Source organism: Lepisosteus oculatus, chromosome 1, assembly GCF_040954835.1.
Source record: "Lepisosteus oculatus isolate fLepOcu1 chromosome 1, fLepOcu1.hap2, whole genome shotgun sequence".
Taxonomy (NCBI): domain Eukaryota; kingdom Metazoa; phylum Chordata; class Actinopteri; order Semionotiformes; family Lepisosteidae; genus Lepisosteus; species Lepisosteus oculatus.
In genome coordinates this window covers 32,632,234-32,657,150 of record NC_090696.1, presented here as the reverse complement: position 1 = coordinate 32,657,150, position 24,917 = coordinate 32,632,234, and the positions used below count along the sequence as shown (strand labels likewise).

Genomic DNA, 24,917 nt, shown 5'->3' with positions numbered 1-24,917 from the left:
TAATCATGTGTGAAAAATAAAAAAGAATCACAGCACTCAGGCTTTCATTCGAACCAGATAGTTATAGAAGCATCTCTGCTCAATGTATTTCTTGCTGTCTATACAGTATTGATTAAATGAGGTATGGCTCTACATAATTAGAGGCCACAGATCACACGCCCACTCACCTCAGATGCAGGGAGCTGGGCAAAAATGGCAAGAACATTGTTTTTTTTTTAAACCGGCAAATGGTGCAATTGCATACAGGCCAGCAGACTCTGAGCAGCTTTGTAAAGAAACTTGCTGAAGCAGCATGTGTGATCACCCGTTCTCAACAGTGCTCCCTGGTGAAAAGGATCTTAGGATATACTGTATGCCATGCAAGTAATTGCAACTACAGTTCACAAGGTGGCTAAAAAATCAACAATCATTTACGTGTTAAGAAGAGTAGAGACCGAAAGCTCAGTTCAGTGCCAAATCAAAAGAAATACAACAAGAAACATAAAACCAGAATTCAGGTATTATAAACTACCTGTTACAGATGTACAGTATATATCAAGAGTATCATTAAATGTTATCAGCACATCAATTGCTTATGCCGACATTTAATGTGAAAACATTTCTCTTAATTCACAACCATATGGGTTCTGTTTTTATTTATTTCTAAATAAGAGTTATACAATTTGTAATAAAATTCACACGTCTTAAGTCATTTAGAATTTTAAAAGCTTTCCTGGGAATTACATCTATGACCTAAATGTTAATTGTACCACAGCTCACTACACTGTTTACTTTTTGAATTTTACTGAAGTTCATAATGTTTGACGTTACAAAGTACATACAGTACCATCTAAGACAAAAGTATTCACACTCCTCCATGTGCTATGCAATCTAAAGAAGCCTGGAATTTAGAGGTTTTAATGTTTAATTATGTTTTTTTATGATGTCATCTTTCTTAAATTTAAAAGGCACCTTTAACTGTTGATAATCTTGAACAATTTCAATAGATGTTTGAACTGCTTTTATAATCAACAGCTCAGCATGTAATGTGTCTTCTTTATAATGTACATCCTACATACAAAGTTAAAGGTGTGGATTAAATATGAAAATAATGGTATAAGCTGGGGGTGTAACAAAGATTCCAAATTATATTTTGCACTGAGAGGAAAATTATGCAATATTACAAAACTAATGTCATGTTCAAAAGCACCTAAACAGAGTAAAAACACCCTGCAATGATTTATAACCGTTTTATAACTATTTGTTTAAGTTAAAGTGTGCTTAAAACAATCTCTCCATCCATTAATAGTTGAGGGTAATATCAACCCTTTTTTAAAGGTGTACTTATATTTTACCAGGAAAATCATTTGGGAACAAACTACAACCCAGAGTCTGTCCTGGAGGTACAGTATATAGAGAAGTTAGGACAAAACCTTGGATGGACATCAGTCCATCACAGACACCTAAATATTTTGAATTTATTTCCCCTAGATTAAGAGACACCTCTATGCCCTTTAGTAAGCACTGTAAAAGCTAGTAGCTAATTAATTGAATTATTGATACAAATCTGAATAACAGCTAACTGTGTAATCAAAGTTCTTATTCTGCCTGTTTGTCTGCCTGTGAGTGCAGAATGGTTTCCAGAACATGAAAGCATATTCCCGATTGCTGTTTTGATCATGAGAAATGAAAGTGACATGAATTAGGAGTAGTGCTTTGCTGGTAGCTGACAAGCAGAGTTAATTAGGTTGTCGAGTTATCTTCCCTAATTTCTCCTCCTCGTATCTAAACAGCTCATTTTACATTTTTTGTGTTACTTTCATACCTGAATAAATATTTTATTTTTTCTCTATTGTGATTTATTCCTCACTGCTTGGGATCTTTGAAAAGCAAAGCTTGCTATGGGGAAACGACAGATAAGTGTAGTTTTATAAGAAAGTTAAACCCTAACCTTTCCTTCCACCTGCTTACATATTGTAGCGCTGAAATGATTCTTATTACCCATTTGGGGGTTTTATTTGACATGGTGCCCACACTGACCTAACTGTAGAACTCAACCTGGCTTCCTCCTTCTTCTGTGTACTCTCACAGAACTGCTGGAGCTTAGACACAAACCCCTAGCCCATTCACACCTAGCTACTAACATTCCCTGAATATTAATCTTGTGGAATGTGTAAACTACCAACAGAGCCAATCAAATTAGTTATTTTTCCCTTCCGTGGCATTAAATTCACAGAGGTCACTAATCGGCTAAATAAGCCAGGTGCATCCAATTTTCACTCTCAGAGTAGGTTATGGCCAAATCCTAATCTTACACCATCAAATGAATTTCCAAGCCTATTCAGTAAAAAGCTACAGTATTGCTGGGATAAACCACGTGTCTCCCACCCATCTTACCTGTGGCTAGACCCAATAAGGCGACTGTGCACAGATTGTTTTAAAGATCAAAGTTTAACACGATGCTACCTTCCTTAGAGAGCTGTCATCAGCAAACTAGGCAAAGCCTTTCTCTCTTCTCTGTACCTGAAAACTCCCAGCAAAGAGCAAACAGCTGACAGCTGACATAGTCAGACTATGGACTAATCCATTTCAGCCACATCTAAGCAGGAAGCTCAGACTTATGAAGAAACAACTGGCCAACAGAACTTTGAGTACAAAACTTCTTTGGTAACGTTATAATTCTTGAAATTATTATTTGAAACTCATTTGATAGTTTAGTTCACAATAGTTATGTAGATACATACTGTATTAACTTGTATCTGAGATTATTCTGTAAATGTGATTTCCAGTAACTATGTCAGATAAAATTTACTTGGTAGACCACAACATGTCATAGTTGATATATTGTAGCTTTGAAGTTATTAACTCAGATGTTTGTAATCCCTGAGTGAATGATCGACCTGTGGTATCACAGCTGATTGATTCACAAATATATGTTGGTGTTGTATCAATAAATTGTATACTGCATACTTTAGAACCCAAACGTGAGCCTATAAACTATTATGTTTGTGGGCTAAGAATTGTCAAACAACTCTCACAATCTACTGTATTGTTCCAATTTCTAACTTACAGTAAATTAAAACCCTCACTACTTCGCTGACATTGCTGCAGAGCTAACACTGTGGGTAAGAAATCTCGGTGTTTAGATAACATACTGCAGGGTCAGTAAGCTTACAGTAAGAAAAGAAACCCAGACTGCCAGTCAAAGTACTATATGAAGGTTGTAACAGACAAATTTAAAGGTTAGATTTTAATTTTGCAGACTTCCACTCGCCTGCATACTGTATATAAGCCTCCCTTTGCGTATTTCTCTTGCATCCCCACCTCTAATGCATTTATTAGGATGTAACTGAACTACTGAAAATATATTTGAAAGCATATATACTGTAGGTTCAGTACTCCATTGATTCTTGCAATTTATAGAAACAGATACTAATCATCTTATTTGGAAAACCTGAAGCTGTGCTTCTTTAATTGCTATTTTCAAAATTGTATGTTCTGTTATACAGAAAGTATTTCTAACTTCTGAGCCTCTTTAAAAACCCTAGCAAATTAAAACAATCAAAAACTGTCCTCGCATGGCATAACTAATACATGAAAAATGCATTTCCACAAACCCATTTCCTCCTAGACAATCCACATCACATACGTTTGTCAGCTCCTAATATGCTTAGTCTATTTTGCATTTGTGGCTTGAGCCTGCAGTACATCTTATGCACATACAGTATAAATAATGGTTCATTATGATTTTTGCCAAACCAGTGCTGTAGTCTAAGAAATCATTGCCAGTTTTAGCTGCAGAATGAGAACAAGGCATTTATTAAAGATGTGTCTCATTAATCATTGACTCCCTAGTTCCTTTACCTGCGTTTCATTGCCAAGGGGGACATGCTTTTTAAAATTAAATAAACTTCTATTTTTTAAAAAATATTACAGTATATGGGGCTTGTGAACTGTGGCTTTTATAGTAGTGTCGTCCTGAATACAGAGTTAGATTTTGATATGTAAGTGCACATGTGCTGGACTTGTTTTTAAATATTAGCTGAAGCAGTTTTGTTTATTTGAAATGTTTCATTGCTTAAATTGCTTTAATGGATTAATTCAGCATGCCTGCTAGCTCATTTCATATCTTACTTTTATAATACCAGATAGAAAAATAAGCTTTGTATCTGCATAATATGAAGGCTTTCATTAGCTTGAAATACTTCTTCACCTGTATTCCTTCTCTAATGTTTGGGACCTTTGGGATGTAAAGCACTGTAGAATTGGTCACAGTTATAATTATAATAAGCATTTACTGGTAGAAGTAGTGTATTTTAAGAAGAAACTAAGAAGAGAAGCTTATTTTGAAGGCACTTCTTTACCCAGAAGGTTATGGGAGTGTGGAACTACCTACCCAGCTCACTAATCAGACACAAGCCCAGGCTGCTTCCCACAAATGCTGACACACTAATCAAATACAAGCCCAGGCTACTTCTCAAAAACGCTGACGCGCAATCTAATCACTACGTAAGGGCTACTCACCAACACTTCCACTCTGAGTATTGAGTTAACCCTCACCGAGCTACCTTCGCCTCGACTTCTACAGCTGTGAAATCCTTCGTCCTGTGCTACCGGCATTTTGACCCACGCTGGACCTCGATATTGACTACGCGTTTTGGATAAGTAAACCTGGCTCGGCTCACTAAAACCTCTGTTTCCTCTGTTCAATCTTAGGCTAGCACCGCATAGGATCCTACCACCTTTTCGTGATCAGCTATTGGTAACCGCTACCTTGGTTTCTTTCAAGAAACACCTAGATAAGAGCCAGGATCAGTCAACTATTTAATAAATGGGCTACATGGGATGATTGGCCTCTCGTTGGTAACCTTTTCAAATGCTTATGTTCTTATGTGACCATAAATAATCATTTCAATTCACTGCACTAGTTTACAGATGAATTACTACATGCTTAAAACAAATGGTACAGTGCCATAAAACTGTCCAACTGCATAAAATCCATATTGCAATCAGTTCCTAAATAAGAATCTGTGCCTTGCTTTTGTTACAGCAGGGTTGCAATTGCAATGTGGGAAAGTTGTAAAAGTTGTATTCAATTTCTGAACAAACAGAAATCACTGCACTAAAAATGAAGGTCAACAAACAGCACTTAGGTGAATTCCAAAATTAATTTCTGGGTGCTCAGACCATGTAAGGAGAAATCTGCAATGTCATTCACAGAAGTGGACAAATTATATATACTGTATAAGTGAGTATATATGGTTATTATTTTAAAAAGCACTTTTTACTTTAAAAAGTGTACAAACGTTTCAGTCACTTGAGTGATTATCATCAACAGAAAAACAGACGAGAATTTTAAGTTTCAGTATGTTTAATGTCTAACTCATTATTCAATTAATTACCTTGAAATTACTGTAGAATACGAGAAGAACAATAATTTGCCCAGACGACCTTATCCAGGGCAATTAGCAGTACTTAATATCTATAAAAGTGAGCATTCATTCAGTGAAAAAAACCCATAAGAATGGTTATGGTTGAATGTGAGGGAGGCATTCAACCTATCTAACTTATTTCTACAGCAGTGTAGTGATCTTAAACAAAAAGTGATGCAAGATAATTTGTTGATGCAAACTGTATGTTTTACTGGGTGAGATAAAAGATAAAAAGAAAGTAATGGACACTTTTTTTAAAACTTTTGCAACATTATCCAATAATAATTATGTTGGCCACCTCTTTAATATCGTGCCCTATGTGTTTAATATCAAAGACACACTATAGTACTACAGGAGCTGAAGGTATTTGTTCTGATACATCTTTACATAACCATTCTAGCTGGCAAATTTAGTGATGTTGACGGAACTTTTCTTTTCAGAAATGTGTTGCTTGTGAAAATATCTTTAAATATTTGTTTCTTTTCTGTAGTTAAATATAACAGTTTCACAACAGGAAGTACAACATGGTTTTATAGGGGAAAAGAATTGAAGCTCCCTATTAGCACAAACTTTCAATCACCCAGTGTGTGGGATTGATTATGTTTATTTACAATGAGTTGGGGATCACCTAAATCAATATTTTTTATGGTGGGGAATCTAAATAGTTGTATTATTTTAAAACTTTATATAAATAAAAATATAATTATGAATAATTTAGTGCTTTCTTGTTCCATTTAACAGCTTTTTTTGCAGACATCGTTTTTTTTTGTTTTGATTTAATTTGTTTGTACTCTTCATACAAAACGCACTCAGTGTGTAACCTTTTCTTTGTTGAGCAAATTCCAACACCTAAACTCCAGCTTCCTGAGATGGAGAAACATGTTCTGAGATCAAATTAATGAAACATTTCTAAGAAAACTTCACAAATAGTAACTAACAGGAAGCCGCGCAGTATTCAAGCCAAAACTCATCTTCTGGAACTGAAGACAATGTTTTTTGTGTCAGTAGTTTCATTGCAATGGCAGATTCCCATAGTGGAAATATGTATTATTATATGTGAAAAAATTATATGTAATACAGTATATAAAAAAATTTACTGTATTAAATATGAAATCACAAATAAAACCTTACCTTTTACTCACACAAGGCTCATTTAAAATGAAAAGTTTCATAAATTTGAACAAGTTGGATAATGTTCCTTTTTTGTGTAATACAAACCACATAGATGTAATTGACATTTACTAGAAAAAGTTGATATGAAGGTAACAGTTCCATAATAACAAGTGACTGTGGAGAAAGCTGAAGTAATCACATTCTTGCACTTGTTGTCTTGAAAGCAGACAGGTCACATTTCTACAGTATATGTAATTTTCTCTGAGACAAGTGTTGATGAATCTGTATTTTCCAAAGTACAACTGGTGAGCGTAAGGACATTGCTTCCGTGGCTTTGTCAGTAGTGTCCTTGTCAAATAAGTAGCTGTAAAATATAACTAGAACAGCCTGGGATTTTCTGGGTGGTCTATGTTTTGGGCTCTGAAATGCCTTGACTGTAAACTTGTACAGTAAATGCAGTACCCTGTGTGTTGTAAGTTTATTTTGTGTGTAGAGAAGTGTGTCACTGTCATTGTTAATAAATATTTGTTTAACAAAGTGTGCCTGAATAATTATTTTTGCTGTGCCGGAGAACACAAATGCACATACCAACCATTCAGGTATTATTCTGGAGGAAGCGCTTTCAAGATGGAGGTTATGAATATTTATTTTAGGACTGACTAATCTGCTTGATCAGTCCCATTTTTGAAACCCCCCTATTTGTAGCAATATTACTTTGGTTCTTCTATGTGTGTCCTGTATTTTGTTTGTGTTTCTTAATAACGGATAATGTTTCATGAAAAAAAGAACTCAACGAAATGAAACAAGAAAGATCAGAAATCAAACGTTACATTACCTGTTATATAATACAATTAATGGAAATGAGAAAAAAACATTTTTGCCATGTGTCTTGCGGTCACAGCTGCTCACTGGGCTTAAGTTATTTTTTTCTTTTTCCAGGGCTTTCATTTAAGGAATCGGATCAATCAGTGTTGAGATGAACAAATGAATTGTTGTTCCCATGTTTTACAGAGGTGTTAATAACAAAACCTGCAAGACAGCTGCCTCCCTGGGCCCTGGATTACCTGCTTGTGCAAGGGTGTTCTGGATAATAGTGTTAATAAAGTGGTCCCCTCTGTTTCCGCTGCATCACTCACCTCACATGGTATTCTAGTAGGAAGGACAACCACTGATGATCCGACCGGTGGTGACTCAGAAGAATATTTTTTTATGAGCTTTACTTCCTTTCCAGCTGCTCTTCCTGATAGAGAACTGGATTGCAAAGAACTCTGTGTACCTACAGGCACAAATAAATATACAGCACAATATTAAACATTTTTTACAAGTTAGTATAAAATGCTTTAGGTACTGTACATCACAATTTCTTACAAAGGAATGGTGAACTAATTCCAGGACATTCCATTTATATTAAATTAAACCATGCAACGTTTTTGTCACTCTGGGGGACTAAGAGTGTAAAATAAAAACATTGACACTACAGTATGTTGTAAGTGTGTTTGTCTCTATGACAACAGCCCAGAATGGAGTGCTTGTGTGCTGTATACTATGTTTGTAATACAGAACTATTGTCTTCACATTTCACACTATGATACACCCTGTACCATTGGATTCTGACATTTTTTACAGAGAACAGAAAAATTCACGAAACAGGAAGCCTTCATTGGTAAGGGAGCATAAAACATTTTGATTTGCATGTCTGTCAGGAAAAGTGAACATCAACAAGCAGGGAACGTTGCCTATTTGCATGTGATTTGCCATCTGTACACTTCTGCAGAATAATGTGCCTTTTACATGCATTAGTAATTTAAGAAAAGTGCTCCAGTCCAGTGTGAAACAATGTGAATTCTGTTTTTAAGTTATTGTGGCACAGTAGTTAGCAATGTAAACTGTTGAGAAGCAAGATTTTGTCAAAAAACATGAAATATCTTTAGTGTACTTTTTCAAGAGCCTTGCTATTTAGGCTATGGCTATTCATTTCCCAAAGTAGCTTAGGAAATTTAAAAATTTAATCCTGGATAAAGTCAACAATTTCTTAAAACATAAACTACATAATCAAAGCATCGCTGGGTTTTACTACAGCATGTTTGGAATCTCAAGTTAATTCATACTTATGAATATTACCTTATTTCATTAATTTTTATCCTTATATTATATCATTTTTATTCAAACAAAATACCAAAAGTCATTAAGCAAGGTATTTACTGTAAATGAAATATAAAGCATAGTTCTCACTAAAATTAAGCACAGAGGCCATAATCAAGTTTCTGGTCAAGAAAGACATAAATTCTACTGCGATTCATCATACATGTAGTAATGAAGCCCCTAAATTCTAAAGCAAGGTCTAGAGAACCTGCCATGATGACTGAAGTAGCAGAATGCTCATCTTGGTCCAAGCTGCTAATATCATCACCGATGAGCTGATTGACTGAGGGAAGTTCATAATAATGACAGATCATTACATCCGGACAAAATGGGAGGTGAGTGTTTTCAATGGTCAATAATTGTTGGTCATCCATACAAGAGGCAAGTAGATGAATGTCCTTAACCTCAGTGCCCAAGGTCAGCACCAATGGAAAAAAATAGTCATCAGGATTTTGTGAATTCAGTGAATTTACAGATAGTGAGACAAGGATCCGACATCTCGAAACCAGCAAGAGTCCCTCCTATCCAGAATGTTTCATAATAAACCATCAGTTGGCAAATTCACAGAGTGAATTTAGAGAGTCCTAATGAGTGACTACTATATACAGTATGTCACACAAAGCAGTATTACTGGCCAGTATATTAAGCTCCTAAAAAATAAAAAAACCACAAGCAGAAAAGGAAGACAATGTTAACCATAGGTGTACTTCAGCTTTGAGACAAGATGCCTTTGCATCTATCTGTTTAGAAATCTCAGGAATAGCACCTATTGTACAAAGATTATAGATGAAGAAAGCGTAAGGCTCCCATTTAGACTTGACATAAGACCGCCTGTATTCTACTTTACTGAAACATGGGCAAACAAAACTCAAGTCACGAGTAATGCAGAAAAGTATCTGACACGCCTTCTGGATAAAACCAGAACCTGCATTGTAATTAATAGAATATATTGTAATTATACCATATAACTGTTAATACACTCCATTTGTTTTAGTAATCATATACAGTAGAAGTCCACAATATTTTTACAGTTAAGCTCCAAGTTAATTTCTAGTCTGACCCTTTAGTTTTAAAAATAATGAAATGTCAGTTTTGCAACAATTACCAAAAGCCTTTTTGGGCCCCTAACTGCCCTCTCTGTCATCATTAAAAACACAATTAAACATGAAGTTGAATTTTAAAAGTCAGATTTAAACTAGGTTTACTTCAGGAATTTGGCCAGGGATAAATAAAACATGCCCATTTTAACTTTAAAAATCCAGTGCTGTACATTGAAATGACATTCATATTGGTCTAAGGAAGTTGCTTTTTATACAGTAGATTTGGAATTTAGAATGTGTTGATTTGAATTCTTTATTTGATGCTATTGAGTTAGCGGAATTTTAACTACCTTAGATAAAACTGAGATCAAAGACATTTATCTTGCTACCCTCTTATCTGTTGCAAAATAAAAGGAAGATATCAGCTGCTGTATACCTCATCACAGTAATTCTTTTTGTTTAGTAAGAACATCAATATTTATGATCTGAGCCACATTTTATTTTTAATAAGCAATAAATGTTTATATATCTTTTAAAAACGTGCTTTCAGGTACATACTGAGGTTACGTTAAAGAGATTTTATGCAGCTAGAATAATTACTTGCTCAAGCACATACTGAGATAATCAAAATCCAAGAAGAATAGAACAGTTCCTGTCAGGGTGTGTTTCAAATCTGCATGGCATTGTAATTATCACCACAGGTCTCTGTGATTTAAAATTTAAAATTAAATCATAAAATAAATACAGCTGATTAAATGTTAAATTATTTTACATTTTGATGTCACAAGCTATTTTCAATTTCAGTTATTTCTTATTATGCTTTCAATAACTGTTAAATTATTTTTTATACAATGCAACATGTCAATTTGCAATTTGATTGCACTAAAGGCAGCGGAACCTCTCGTTTTAAAATCATCAGCACATTAGTGACCATGAACAGACTTAAGATCACAAAGTCATGGACTGTCATTTTTTAACTACTTTCATAACAGTTCATAAATTGTATAACAATGAATTTGAATCATGAATGACTAATCAAACGAGTTACAACCCTATTAATTCTCATTCCTATTCACCAAACATATATAATTGTCTTAATTAAAGTTTTACTGATATGCTAATGTATATTAAAACAGAATGGTAATAACAAATTACTATTAAAATAACATTTAAGACAAAGCAGTTGAAAATATAAAGCATCAGGCACAATCTATGTGATAAAATATTAGATCGTCCCAACACATTTTCCTTATTCAAATAAAGACTGCGTGCAACAAAGGTATGGGGATGTGATGTTAAACAAAAATCTTTTTCAACAAGCCCTGGGTGAATTCATAATATGAAACATGATAAGGCTTATGAGACACACCAGCAGAGCTGGTGATTACACTATTTCACAATGCAAAACCTACAGTATGTTGTGCAGCAGAACAGACAGTTATTCACAAAACACAGTATCTACCTATGATTTCAGGGACTGAAGGCCTTATTTTTGTAGGTTGAAATATATGCATACGTTTAAGTAATTTCTTTGTAAAGGAACTGATTGTTTATTTTGCACACCGACGATTTATAAAACACAGAAGAAGCAGGTTTCTTTCACTGGCAATTAAAATGATACCATCATGTCTTCAATGAGATGAACATTTGGAATGCTTTGCAGATCACCAGAAGCAACAAAACACAAAACTGTTAGCCAAGATACATTTTTTATTTTTGTATGCATTTCTGGCGATCTAGCATTAAATGAAAAAGATAAAATACCAACTCCACAAATACATTTGCACATTTTGATATACAGTATTTTAATCTTAATGTATAGAACACAGGCCCAGTTACCTACTAATTGAATGACAGCAGGAAACAAACAGGCAAAGGCACCCCATATCTTGAAGGGAAGATGCAACAGAAGAGATTTTGCTTCCTGAGGTTGTTGATTCCCTTGATTAGATCAATGAATGCTGGACTTCAAACATATTCTGAGTATAGTAATTATTTTTTGTATCATATACAACGAATACAATGGGTAACAGGAGGCAAGACTGAAAATATACTCTTTGCAGAATCAAACCTTTTGAGATCCCTTTTGTCTTGAGATTAAAAGGCAATTGTGCATGTTACAAATGAATGCATTCTGGAATACCATTGTACTGTACCTTTCAATTGGTCAGGTGAATTTAGGACTTTGTCCAGGCAAAGCAGCACATACTGTAGAGTCAAATGTTGACCTCATAGCAACCCTTTTTGCGAAGTGATCAGAATAATGCTGCCGCAGACAGTCTTTTCTGTTGTTGTCTCAAAGAAAATATGTCATACAACAGATTTTTTTTCATAAAGAAAAAAGTTCATAAATTGTAAACTTATACTAGTTCATTTGATATATAAGCGTGTGGCAGTCTGGTCTTTCAGAGGATTGAGGAATAATTGCCATTTAAGGTCTCTATTAAATGTAAATAGTCTCACTAGGTGGTGATTAGCTAATTAAGTAGATAATTGGGCAAGGCTTTAGATTCTCACATGTGGATCAACCATTAATATTATGTACATAAAAGGCTCATGTACTGTATAAGTGGTGGTTGCGTTGTTTTAGTAGCAGGATGACTTTACACTATGTACTGTATCTTGAGGTACTTGTGACTGAAGACTCTTCAGTTGCAATTCCCGAGTTGCTGTGAGTTTTCTTATGTGTTCATACTCATTGAGCCACCTAATTTAGGTTTGGGCCTGTCACAAAAAATGGTATACTTGTTCAAAAGTTAAAGCACTTAATATCATACTAAACCTTGCTGAAATCAATAGTATTATTACAGACACCTTGTTATTCCTGGTACAGGTGTACAATGGTCTGAGCACACACTGCTGATATCACCAGGCTAGAGTGTTCAATCCCTGTCTGGTTCTCATTAGGAAGAGGGATGACCGAGCCACCCTACCCATTACCAGGCTGTGGGAAGAGCTCTCACCCCCATGAGCAGAACTACTTACAGTAGGTTGATTGGCCATGTCTTTTGTACAGTAAAAGTCCAGATACTTTCAAAAGGCTGTTTGCATTGGTTTGCAGTTTAAAATAGTGTGTGTATATATACAGTATGTACTGTATATACTTCTGGAGACAAATGCTCAATACACAGTACCTTAGGCTTTGAAATCATAGCAGAAATACGCAAGCATTCAGAAATTATATTATAGCCTCATTTTATTACAAAAAAACAGCTGTTTTACTTTTCATCACCATGTAACTTTTCAAATGTTGTTTTGTGTCCCTGTTCAGTTTTATAATTACCATAGTGAGACATCATAGTGTGATTCAAGCTGTACATGTATAAGAAAAATGCAACAAAAAATTCTGAAAAAACATTTGTCTGCTGGCCTTTAGAATATCCAAGTTTAAGAAGGAAGCTATGTGTGCAAGCAGAATTTCAACATCTGTTTTAATCAGAAGTGTGAATAAGACAGATGGCAGGATGTTTGTCAAAGACTTTCCATATTAATCTCTGTTTGTTTATTTGTTTTTCTGCTTCAGTTACATTTCAGTATACAGTAAATCAAAAGGAGGTACTGTATGAAAGTTTGGTAGAGTAAAGTAAAACTGATAATCTATCTCTTTCTTTCTGCGGTAGCTAAAATGCTGAACCTGTTTTGTTAAGCCAGACACTGGTTCAGTTGACCAACCTTGTACCTCAGGAGTGCACTTTATTCCTACTGAGCCTGTTTAATGAACTACCATCAGCCTACATGTCCAGCACCTGGGACACCCCTCAGTATAACATGAACTGAGCCTCACAAGCTTGTAAGCCAGTTCAACCTGCCTCTAATAAGAAATCTCCATTTATGATCTCACTCTTCCACTTTCCAGGCTAGATGCAGACTGAAACCCTTTCCCTTTTAGCTTGTCTTATACCAGAGAGGCTAATTCCAGGTAATTCCAACAGCTCCTTTACCTCACTTGGCAGTTTACTTCCTCTGAGTGCCAATTACTCATTCCGACCAGTTATACCTCATGTTACAATTAAAAGGCAACCATCTTGGCTCAAAGCCACTTCACTGGAACTCAGTTTTAAGCCAAGATGGTAGCTTTCTCAAAAAGTTACCATTCACAACCTTAATTATCTGTTGTAAAACTTGGATATGATCTGTATAATGTAGTACAGCTGTATACTATTGTGTCATTTAAGTCTCACATAACATAACAATGTCAAGGGGATAGTGAAGGATGTATAGTTTCAAACTCACCTTGTAGAATTTGGGTAACAATGGTCAAGTATTCCTTGGAATCCTGATCACTTGAAATCTGGAAACAGTCAGATCCAATGGGGACCATATCAAACAGTGAGCTTAAGCTATCCACACCGCACAGCAGTATCACTACGCTTTTGGAAGGTTGTAGGACTCTTGCCAGAAAGAATTTCCTGATTTGACAGAGCCCATCCAGCATTCCCTTGGTCAAGATGAGCAGCTTACACTTGTATTGACTGAGCTGCAGGAATTCTTCCTTCCTGATGGAAACTGTCCCAATGTTGTAAAAGCATATATTCTCTTCTCTGGTGCTTTTCAAAAAAACAGATTTCAAATAAGTCGCCCATTGTTCTGCCTCATCTTCAAAGATAATTAACAGATCTTGAGCTGCAAGAAAAATACAAAATGCATGACATGTCTGTGTGAAAGTTTGTCAGTCCACCTTTGTATAGCATATCAAAGTTTGTGTTCTAATAGATTTGTTTTTAATTTAGTAGATCTTCTCTCAAAGGAATAGCTGTTCAAAGTGCTACATACTGTAACAAAGTGTATTCATTAGAATTTTGATGTCACATCAAATATGAAACTACTGTAAGCACAGGGATAAAGATTTTTGTCATCGTAGTATTTGCGAAAGAGTTAATGATATTGGGAAGAAAGCCCTGAAATCTTTGATTCAAAATCATTAACAGAAACCAAGTCTCTGAATTGCCAGTTGACTAGATGATCATATGAACTCAAAGTGCTTTACAGGTAATGGGGACTTCCCTCCACCACCGCCAACGTGCAGCATCCACCTGGATGATGTGACTGCAGCCAATGTGCACCAGTATGCTCATGACACATCAGCAGGGAGAAGAACAGAGTATTGAAGCCAATACATAGATGAGGATTATTAGGATGCCATGTTTGGTAAAAAGGCCAAAAGGAAATTCAGCCAGGACACCGGGTCTATCACCTCCACTCTTTTTGAGAAATGCCTTGGGATTTTAAATGCCAGAGTCAGAACCTCAGTTTTATGTCTCATCTAACAGAGAATGACTTATTTAATATATAGTGTGTCCTTGTCACTATACTGGGGCATTAGGACCCAGACAGATCGCAGGGTGGTAAGTGTTCCCTGCTGTACCTCTTTCAGCAGCAACCTTAGCTTTCCCACTAGGTCTCCATCCAGGTACTTGTCAGGGTCACACCTGCTGAGCTTCAGGGGGCTGCCAGTCGTGAGTTACATTATGATATAGCTGCTGGCTACATGATTTGGGGATATACACACACAAATAATCTTATATATTTGAAATGCCTATACAGTACTTGCAGAAAAAAAGGGTTTTATGCATCTTTCCTCCCTTCATGATAAATGAAAGCAATCCACAGACTCCATACTCCTGGATGAGGCAATTTAATAAACAGTGAGGAGCCTCCACCGTCTGCAAGGACCTCAAAGCAGGCATCCTCTTCATTGCCTGAAAGTGCATCTAGAATAATTCAGTCTTCTTCTATTGCTCTCAGTACTTCAATTGTTCCCACTACTGCTGTTTTGTCATCTACTTCAGCCATGAGCTCCACGGTATAGCTTTTGGCCTCAATTGCCTCTGGAATCTACAGTTTATTACAGATGTCTTACACAGGATTCAAATTGCAGTTGTCTTCCTTGTGGCTGGAATCCAATACAGAAAAATATTGACACCTTACCCACCTCCTGAATCTCATGCTCTACTCTTCATGCCTATTGTAGCATTTGCATTGGCCTCTGCTATTAAGGGTATAAATGTAGCCCCTGATGCAAAAGGTCTACAGGGTATTCAAAAATTTACTACATATGTAATCTGGCTTTCTCTTAAGCTATATATACATGCTCACCTTCCTAGTTTCAATTTAGAACACTCACTCCTAACACTACAGCAGTTCTGTCCGGTATAGTACATTTTATTTGAGATACCTCTTGCAGTAGTGATTATTATCTAAGTAGAGTTTTGCCCCTGATACTGCAGATGCCATATCAATCCCTGCAAGAGCAGGTGTCCAAACCACGGGTCTAGTAGATGACAGATTATCTTTCTTTTAACATTAATTTAATATCTGGGGGTTTGAACTCCCTTTTGTTTTAGCCCCATCGTGATATACTGTATGCAGCTTTGTGTGTACTTTCCAGCACCTGCACCTCGTGCATTTATTCTGACATACACATGATCAATTTTCCTCTTTAACCCACACTTTTCTCACTTCTCCACTTCTGAGTTGTGCGCATGCTTGCACACAATGGCTGCTGCAAATCACCCATGTGTGTTGTGCAGTTCAGTGGTGGATGAAGTGAAGTCTCCTCCTATATGTAAAGAAATCTGGGATCATTTTGAATGAGAATCAAAACTGTATATAAATGCAAGGTTTACAAATTGTTTACTTTCTTTGGATGTTTCAAGCTAGATGTATCTATTATTAAAACATACTGTACTGTACTATATCTTTGTTTGCCTGTTTGGGCTGAAAATGAATTTTCCATATATTTAGACATTCTTCTTTTTGAGAACAAATTTTCACTAGCTAATCCCATTCATTAGGCTTACATTTTAGAAAGGTCATTGCACAGTTTTTGTTTGAACCATAATACTAATCTACCTACTAATCATTTGCCACAGGCAACACCATTTACTATTTAAATTGCCAATCCCTCCAGTTTTCATTCATAAGACCCTAGTTTTTCCCTCTTCCCTCTGCCAAGGCAGTTATAGCACTTTTTGTTCCACTGCCTGCTATTTCCTCAGATGCCTTGCTGACTTATTTTGCCTTCTCCTTACCGCAGAACCTAGTTAGTTAAATACTGCTTGATCTTCTTTAGTACAGTATCTATCTCCCTCCTATACTCAGATGATCTTTCCCAAACCTACATTCACCTCTTTCATTCCTCTTCAGAGCCACATATAAACCAGGTACAGTGAAGCTACTGTACCTTCCTGCAGCCCATGATAATCTTTCTTATCCTTTATTCTGTGTTGTTGACCCCAGCTTGTGTCCTGGTCCCTGTTCTCCCTGTTGGTCATGCTCAGTCTGTGCTTCAGCTGGCATCCACTCCCAGATGCTATCATCAGTGCCTTGTTTTCTGATTCCCTCTTCATCGGCCACAATAGGTCATTGTTCGTCACTGTTATATGGTAAACTGTACTGGAAGGTTAGACTTTTCTCCGCTTTTCTCTTTCCTTTACCATTGTCTCGTTAGATTTTTTTTCCACCTTTAGACAAGCAGTTTGCCTCTAAGCTGTGAGAACTTGATTTTGGAGTTTCTTCAGGGGTCATTTTCAGGGCTTATGCATGGAATTTTTAATTTATGAGTGACCATTATTAAGCACACAGAATTAATATGATATTTTGTAAAACATTAAAGCAATGTGCAAGTGAGACAGTTGTCATGTTAAAAGAAGCTTGAGGATGAGGTAATATCAAGAGCAAGAGTTCCTTTCTGGCTGAAAAGGTTTAAAGAATTTCTGGAGTAATGAAAACATTGAAAATTATTTGGTTCATTTAATTAACCGTGAGTGTAACAGCAGACGAATTAAATATAATAAAACAATCAAAACTTGAACATGAGAAATGTTACTGTGCAGATTGTGCCACATTTTGAGTGTGGATCTACACAAAAGGCTTGAACTGTCACACAGTGATTGGGATATACATCAGGGCCATGCTCTGGCATGCAATGAGCTTTCTGTGGAATTTTTTTGACCAAGTAAGATATGACCCAGCTTTATCACCTACTTTATTTGCCTTAGTTGGTTCTGTGTGATTTTAGCTGTTTCCAAATTTGACCCTACTCTTCAAGTTAAAGATGTGTGACCATTGAGGATATTCATGAGAATGTGACACAGATTTTGAAAACAAACTCAAAAGAGGAGTTTGTAAGATATTTTGAGCAAGGGCAGCATCATTGAAATTGGTATATACAGTACCTTTGCAAAGTGACTACTCTGAAGAAGACAGCAGTCATACATAAATTCTGGTATATTTTCTAAAAATCATTACTAAATTGTAAAACCTTATATTTGGTGTTATTTAAAAACATTGCGTGTTCAAAATTGGGTTTCCCTTTGTACCTTTGGAGTCCTGATAACCTCTTCTTTATGGTCAAGATATCATCCTCTTTCTCAAGCAGTTCAAGTTTGTCTCTCCAAATACTCACATACCCCTGTACTAAACTGTTGTGATAATTTTGGTCCATTTACGTTGACCTTGTGCTTGTATTTCTTTCTATTGGTAATTTACTTGAGTGATTTGTAGTTATGCTCCATACTAAACTCTAAATGTAGTATTGTTTCATCAATGGGAGTCATCTGCTGGAGCTATACCTATACAGTATGTGTGGTGGTAATTGGATATTTAGAATGTTTACAATCAATGGTATTCCCTATTTTTTTAATCAGAGCATAGAAACTTCAAAATGTACTAAACTTTTCTTCTTTCTCTAATAAAACCCCTGTAACTAAGGTTAATAATTCAACAAATTAGTCATTTCCGAACATAATGAGCTGCTTTCTACAGTTGCATTGCATATAAGTTATCATTATCAATGAACTTTATAAGTGAACAAACAGTTCTATCATGTTTTTTGCCTACTTTTATTTCAACAAAATGTCAGAGCAGGTATCACTAATTATCAGCCCAATATATTGACATTATCAGCCCTGACATTTTGTTTGTTGTAGAATGCATTCAACATTCCTAAAAATATCAACAACTTAGGTTATAGTCACTGTGTTCTGAATTTACAATTTAGAAAGTTAATATTTACAGGCCAAGATCTAACAAGATTTTTCACATTAAAAAAATTAGATTTTTTATCACTTTACATTTTGTATTCTTTCAAAATTGTATTTTTCATTTAAATTTGATTTTAGCATTTCACTGGATTTTTTTTTGCCAAAAGTATGGATATCACACAATTCAATTGAGCATTTTCTCACTATACGGATTTATGAGTTCTGATTATTTGATTACAGTATGAGTTCTGATTTAAGACTTCCATCTTAATCCAACCTAAACAAAATAAAGAAGGTTTGACTAAATGTATGTACAATATGGACTGCATTCTTCAACTAATTGTAAATGCAAAGATATGCTCCGAATTTATCACTTCGTTGTACAACTTCAACATGACAAGGAAAAAACAAAATAGTAAAAGATAACATACCTGGGTGGCTCATTTTGTGTTTTTTTAATCTCCTTGTCTGAAGGCTTTTGTTTATTTGAGCAAGAGAAGCAAACCCAACCACGCTGGCTGTATTGTGAGGAAATGCTCACATGCTCATTATTTATAGGTTGTGTGTTTCCTGGTACACTGGCTGTGATATCAGGAAATGTAAAGATACTAATTTATTTAGAGGTGTATTATAAGTTGAATGTTTCCCGGTTAGCAAGATTAGGTGATGAGATAAGAAGGGCATAAAATAACTGTATTCTGAGGTGTCCAGAAGTCACTACTGTATATGATACACAGTATATCTTCAAATTAACAAGTAATAGGTTTATTCCATGCTGAAAAAAAGAAGAAAGAGAACACAACGTTTCGGCCGTGGAGCCTTCTTCAGGTGTGTCACACTTTGTACAGATCATGAGTGCAATACTGAGGTTGCTGTAGTGCAGTTGCTGGATACAATAGGTATCTTACAAATGGGACCTTTTCAAAAACCAATTGTCTCTCAGTTTACCTTATCTACGGTAGGCAGTATCTGGTTTCCATGGCTTCCATGCTTTTCAGATTTACTGTAGGTTGTATCTCAGAAGCTATTGTGTTATTGTGGTTGGTGTTGGTAAACCAAGGGACGGTTTACTAACACCCTTGGTTTTAAAAAAAACCTGTACATAGGAGCAAAGAGAATATGCAATCAGATCTCCAGGAACATTAGAAATACATGAAAATGTACAGAAAGCACTGACAAATGTCCACCATTGTACAGTGAATCACCTTCTGCTCTAGTTCTTGTTGAAACAGAGCTCTGGACATTTATCAGGCACTTTGTATGTAATTGTACACCACCTGAACAATTATTTTTGGGAAACCCTTGGCACTGTTAGATAATTTTTTTATTATTATTGTGTAATGAACTGATTACTGTTGTTGGGTCTTGTGGGATATTCATACTGTTTATAAAGAACACAAAATTATTTTATAGAAAAAAACAATTACACCTGTCTTTCAGTTGATGGGCTTCTTGTTAGAAGGCTGACATGTTTTATCTGAATTCTGGGGCAGCCCCCAACTAGCATTGAATGCAAGAAAACAGCCTTCATCTGTAGCTAACAGGAAAAAAAAGCCACAAGGAAATAAGTTACATATTGTGTACCCATTTATACAATTTATGTAGAAAATAAACAATCAGAAACTAAAAGTAAGTAACAGCTTAGAACATCGGCATAAAGAGAAATGAAATGGGAGCAAAACTATGACTAATTAGAGTACAATTTGATCCCGAGTTACAAATCAAGGGGGGTAAAGTTTAAAGGCTTAAACAAGATTCTTACCATTTTGGGGACTCCATCTTGCAATCAATCCCTGAAAACAGGTCTTGCACAATGTTTTAAAATAAAACAAATCTATTCATACCATTTTATTTTGTTGATTATCCATTATTATTATTATAAATGGAAAGTATTTTCTTAAATCTGAAAACATCTAACAATCAACAATTTTTAATTATGTATAAACTTTAATGGGACGTGGAAGGTTGATGGCTAAAGCACGTGACGTTTGGCATCTGGGAGAAAACCCACCTGGCAAATCATGTCTTAATAGCACCCACTATTGTAAATACTTCTTTTATTGCTTAACTTCCCTTAAGCATCTACACCACCTAGTTAAATGAGTGACCTAAACACACACCCATCAGTATGTTTCCTACTTTTCCTTGCTCATTACTAAGCCTATTAAGTGATCTTGGGAGAAACATCTATATTCTTGAAACTAATAAATAGAGAGTATTAAAAACATAAGGCCAAGTCTGGAATAAACCCAAACTGTGATCACAAACAGACAGGAAGCAGGCCGTTTTCTCAGTCAGTCTGTCATGCATGTAAGGGAAACAAGCTCAGTCAGTCTCACAGCTGGTGAGCACCTTAGAAGAACATATAAATTCCTACACACACCCAAACAACTTCGGTTTCACCCTCAAGGTGTTCAGTCTGCAGTTTGACTAAGCACTGTGTTCACCATGTTTCCTATTTCCATGTCTTACTCTTACAGGGAGAACTGACTGTTGATACTCCTTCTCTCCTGCTACCTGCTCCTTCTCAACTACCCTATCTTTTCTTCGCCCAATCTTTATCAACTGCTGGTTTCCCTCTCTCCCTCACACCTGAAGAAGGCTCCAAAGCCAAAACATTGTGTCTCCTTTCCTTTCAGCATGGAATAAACCTTTACCTGTTCCTTTGCATCCTATCAGTGCTGGTAAAGCTACCTACTTGACAATCTAATTGATTTTATTTTCAAGTCTTCACATACAATCGATTCCAGTAGGCATTTATTGTTCTTAGTGAGGTGAAAGTGAGCCTTTCTCTATGCAGCAGTTGAACAGAGCACAGAGTCTCTTGGCTTTGAGGTATTATAAAAAGAACATTACATGTAACTTCCCTTTTCACTATATGCATCTATGGTCACACTTAATGGATCAGTGATTAAACACCAACATGTGGACATTGTTTCATCCTCTAAAAGCTCCAAAGAGATTAAATTACCCTTCCATGCAGTAAATAATAATAATCACTACAACCACCTTTTATATTCTATATAAGGAAGGAGATTATACTGTATTACTTTATCCAGAATGTTTTTTTTAATGACAATGTGTTTCTTCAATACTTTGCCCTAATGATTCATACAAAGAAGTCTGATTCACTTTTTACTTCAATGTGGTAGAAAAATACATTGGGGTCTGTGTTAATAGTGTTACTATATATCAAATATGTTATACACATACTTCTCGTTGACTTAAAAATGTCTTTTTGATTTACAAAAAACAGTATCCCATCTGTCTAGGCTTCAGGTTTAGTAGAAAAGACTAGTTTTGCCCTGCTGTGAAATAATTTACCTCTGTTTTGTAAAAAAGTAATTAGAAGACAAAATTTGGATAATAACACACAGAATTTGCGAGAATTAACGAGAAATATATATTTTTTTTGCTTTTTGAGAAGTCAGAATTCATTCTAAGACGACTATAAACTCAAATCTTATAGTTTAAGATAACAGCAATGTGTAGCTTTGAATCACACTAACCCACCAACTTAATTTTTTCTATGGTTGAAGGTGCTAGGGACCCTCATTTCTTGGGCATAAAATAGATAAAATTCAAGTACACTTAATTTCCAAATGAAGGACAAGGGCATGACAGGGGTATTGCAGGTCAATACAGAATGTATGTGGCCTGTAGTCATTTTATCATCAGAATAATTCCAGAGTTCTCGCTGCAAGAAATATACAATCATCCTTAGCACAGAGAAACATTTCAAAAACAAAGTCAAAATCTCATAACCCACATTGAAATCAATTGAATTTGTGTTGGACAGAATTGTGTGAATCATGTTGAGTAGGGCCCCATATGTTCTGTAACTTTAAATGAGCTACTTCAAGTAGCCTTGAACAGCTTCCACAACGTGAGTCATGTCTTTATTAGGAACGTCTTTCTCTCCAAGGGTTGACGGTTTGCAGTCATGGCTAGTAAAGGTAGACATAACTATTATTAGTCTATATATTGACCTGAACAGTAATTGAGAATGTCTTTGAATATTTCCAAAATGTTTTGAATCGGTTCAGATTATATTTTTTCTAAGCAGACACTTGACTAGATCACTTTACTGGAAGTAATATGGAATGTGTGGATAAAAAAATGTGTTTTATTTTTATTTCCATTTGTTTTTTATGTATTTTATATTCTTGATTCACCTTTGAATGATGAGAAAAATGATGATAAAACACTGCAAAAATAGGAGCGAAATGTTTTGTAAAAGTTGTGGCGCTCGCTAGTGTTAAATGTAGTCCCCCTGTGGAATTTTACCCTAACAGTTTCACGTTTTTTTCACACTTTTATTTCTCTGTAATAATCAATAAGGCAGTAAAATAATCCAAGGAGTACAGATATTGATGATCAGAATTAGAAAACATCTTTGAGGGAACTGCATTTCAGAATCGGGGCTAACACTTCTTTCTCCAAAATTCCCAGGGATTGGGTATGTGCAGAGCAGAGCTATGGGTCCTGAAACAAAGTTAATGTAAAAATGAACAGAAAAAAGAACTTTGCAAAAATTATAATCATTATGGCCAATCATTATGGCCAGCAGCCATAGCACTTTGGCAACCCACTGAAGCTAAGCAGGTGTGAGCCTGGTCAGTGCCCGGAATGGAGACCTCCTGGGAAAATCTTAGGTTGCTGCTGGAAGAGGTGTTAGTGGGCCCAGCAGGAGGCGCTCAACCTGCAATCTCTGTGGGTCCTAATGCCACAGTATAGTGATGGGGACACTATACTGAAAACAGGCGCCGTCCTTCGGATGAGACGTAAAACTGAGGTCCTGACTCACTGTGGTCATAAAAAATCCCAGTAAAAGAGTAGATGTGTAACCCCAGCGCCCTGGCCAAAATTCCCATTGGCCCTTACCAATCATGGCCTCCTAATAATCCCCATCTATGAACTGGCTTCATTACTCTGCTCTCCTCCCCACTGATAGCTGATGTGTGACAAGCGTTCTGGCTGCACATCGGTGGTGGTGGAGGGGAGTCCCCATTACCTGTAAAGTGCTTTGAGTGGAGTGTCCAGAAAAGTACTATGCAGCCCCACCTGGATGATGCGACGACAGCCATAGTGCACCAGAACGCTCACCACACATCAGCGATCAGTGGGGAGGAGAGCAGAGTAAAGTAGCCAATTCATAGAGGGAGATTATTAGGAGGCCATGATTGGTAAAGGCCAATTGGAAATTTGGCCAGGACACCGGGGTTACACCCCTACTCTTTTCGAGAAACGCCCCGGGATTTTTAATGACCACAGAGAGTCAGGACCTCGGTTTTACGTCTCATACGAAGGACGGCGCCTGTTTACAGTATAGTGTCCCCGTCATTATACTGGGGCATTAGGACCCACATGGACCGCAGGGTGAGCGCCCCCTGCTGGCCCCACTAACACCTCTTCCAGCATCAATTTAGGATAAGCTTTCTTGTTCTCCAAGACTCTGACAACCACTGTCATATCCAAATCTGAAACTTACTTAGCTGAAAATAACTATCAGACTGAGAAACCTACGTAACCAGAATTCTGAGTCTTCTTTTGCAAGAAGAGAAGTGTGAAGAACACATTAATTCCCAATAGGAATTTCACCCGATCAACAAAATAATACAATCTGTTGTATTTTAACTCCTGAATATTAATGCTTATTCAGAGTACCTGTTGTGTATCTTAATAAAGAGCTGTTCTTATATTATTTTAACTATTTTATTAACTACACAAATCACACCCTTACACCATATATTCCCGCCTTCTACTCTCGTTCTGTTGTCTCGCAATGTCTACTCACTATACTACAGTACCAACCACAAGCATGGGGGAGCAGATTTCCCCCCTAGTCATCTCAGCATGAGGCTCAGACAGAACTAATTATCTTTTCTGTACTAACAGGATGTGCTTTTGTGTAAGCCAACAGACAAACACTAAACACTGACCAGAACGAATATTCCTCCCCATGGGTATTTTTAAAATATTGTTAGAAGTTCTTATTCTTAGAAAGACCTTGTCAAGCACTCTATTTTTTAATGGGTATACTTTCAGTGTTCATACTATACTGTAAATCTCAAGAAGCTTAATCTAAACATGTTTAATAAAGATTAATCCATGAAAGTAATACAATTTTTATTTGTTTTTCAACTGTATGCATTTTAAGTAATTTGATAGAACTAATTTAAATGACAAGGTTGTCCACTATAAAATGTTTTTAAGTCATGTGTAAT

At 36.1% G+C, this 24,917-nt stretch overlaps 1 protein-coding gene across 2 annotated transcripts in view; it reads right to left on the bottom strand.

The window, feature by feature from the left end:
• LOC102692336 (B cell scaffold protein with ankyrin repeats 1) overlaps nucleotides 1–19,212 on the bottom strand; it is a 108,179-nt gene extending 88,967 nt beyond the window's left edge. For both annotated transcript variants that reach the window (XM_015345060.2, XM_015345061.2), the window contains exons 1-3: nucleotides 19,122–19,212; nucleotides 13,940–14,329; nucleotides 7,661–7,800 (exon numbers count right to left, since the gene is read on the bottom strand). In XM_015345060.2, the coding sequence (XP_015200546.2) occupies nucleotides 7,661–7,800; nucleotides 13,940–14,329; nucleotides 19,122–19,134 (543 nt within the window). In that variant the 5' untranslated portion in view covers nucleotides 19,135–19,212. The remainder of the gene's footprint in view (nucleotides 1–7,660; nucleotides 7,801–13,939; nucleotides 14,330–19,121) is intronic.
• Between the last annotated feature and the right edge of the window lie 5,705 nt (nucleotides 19,213–24,917).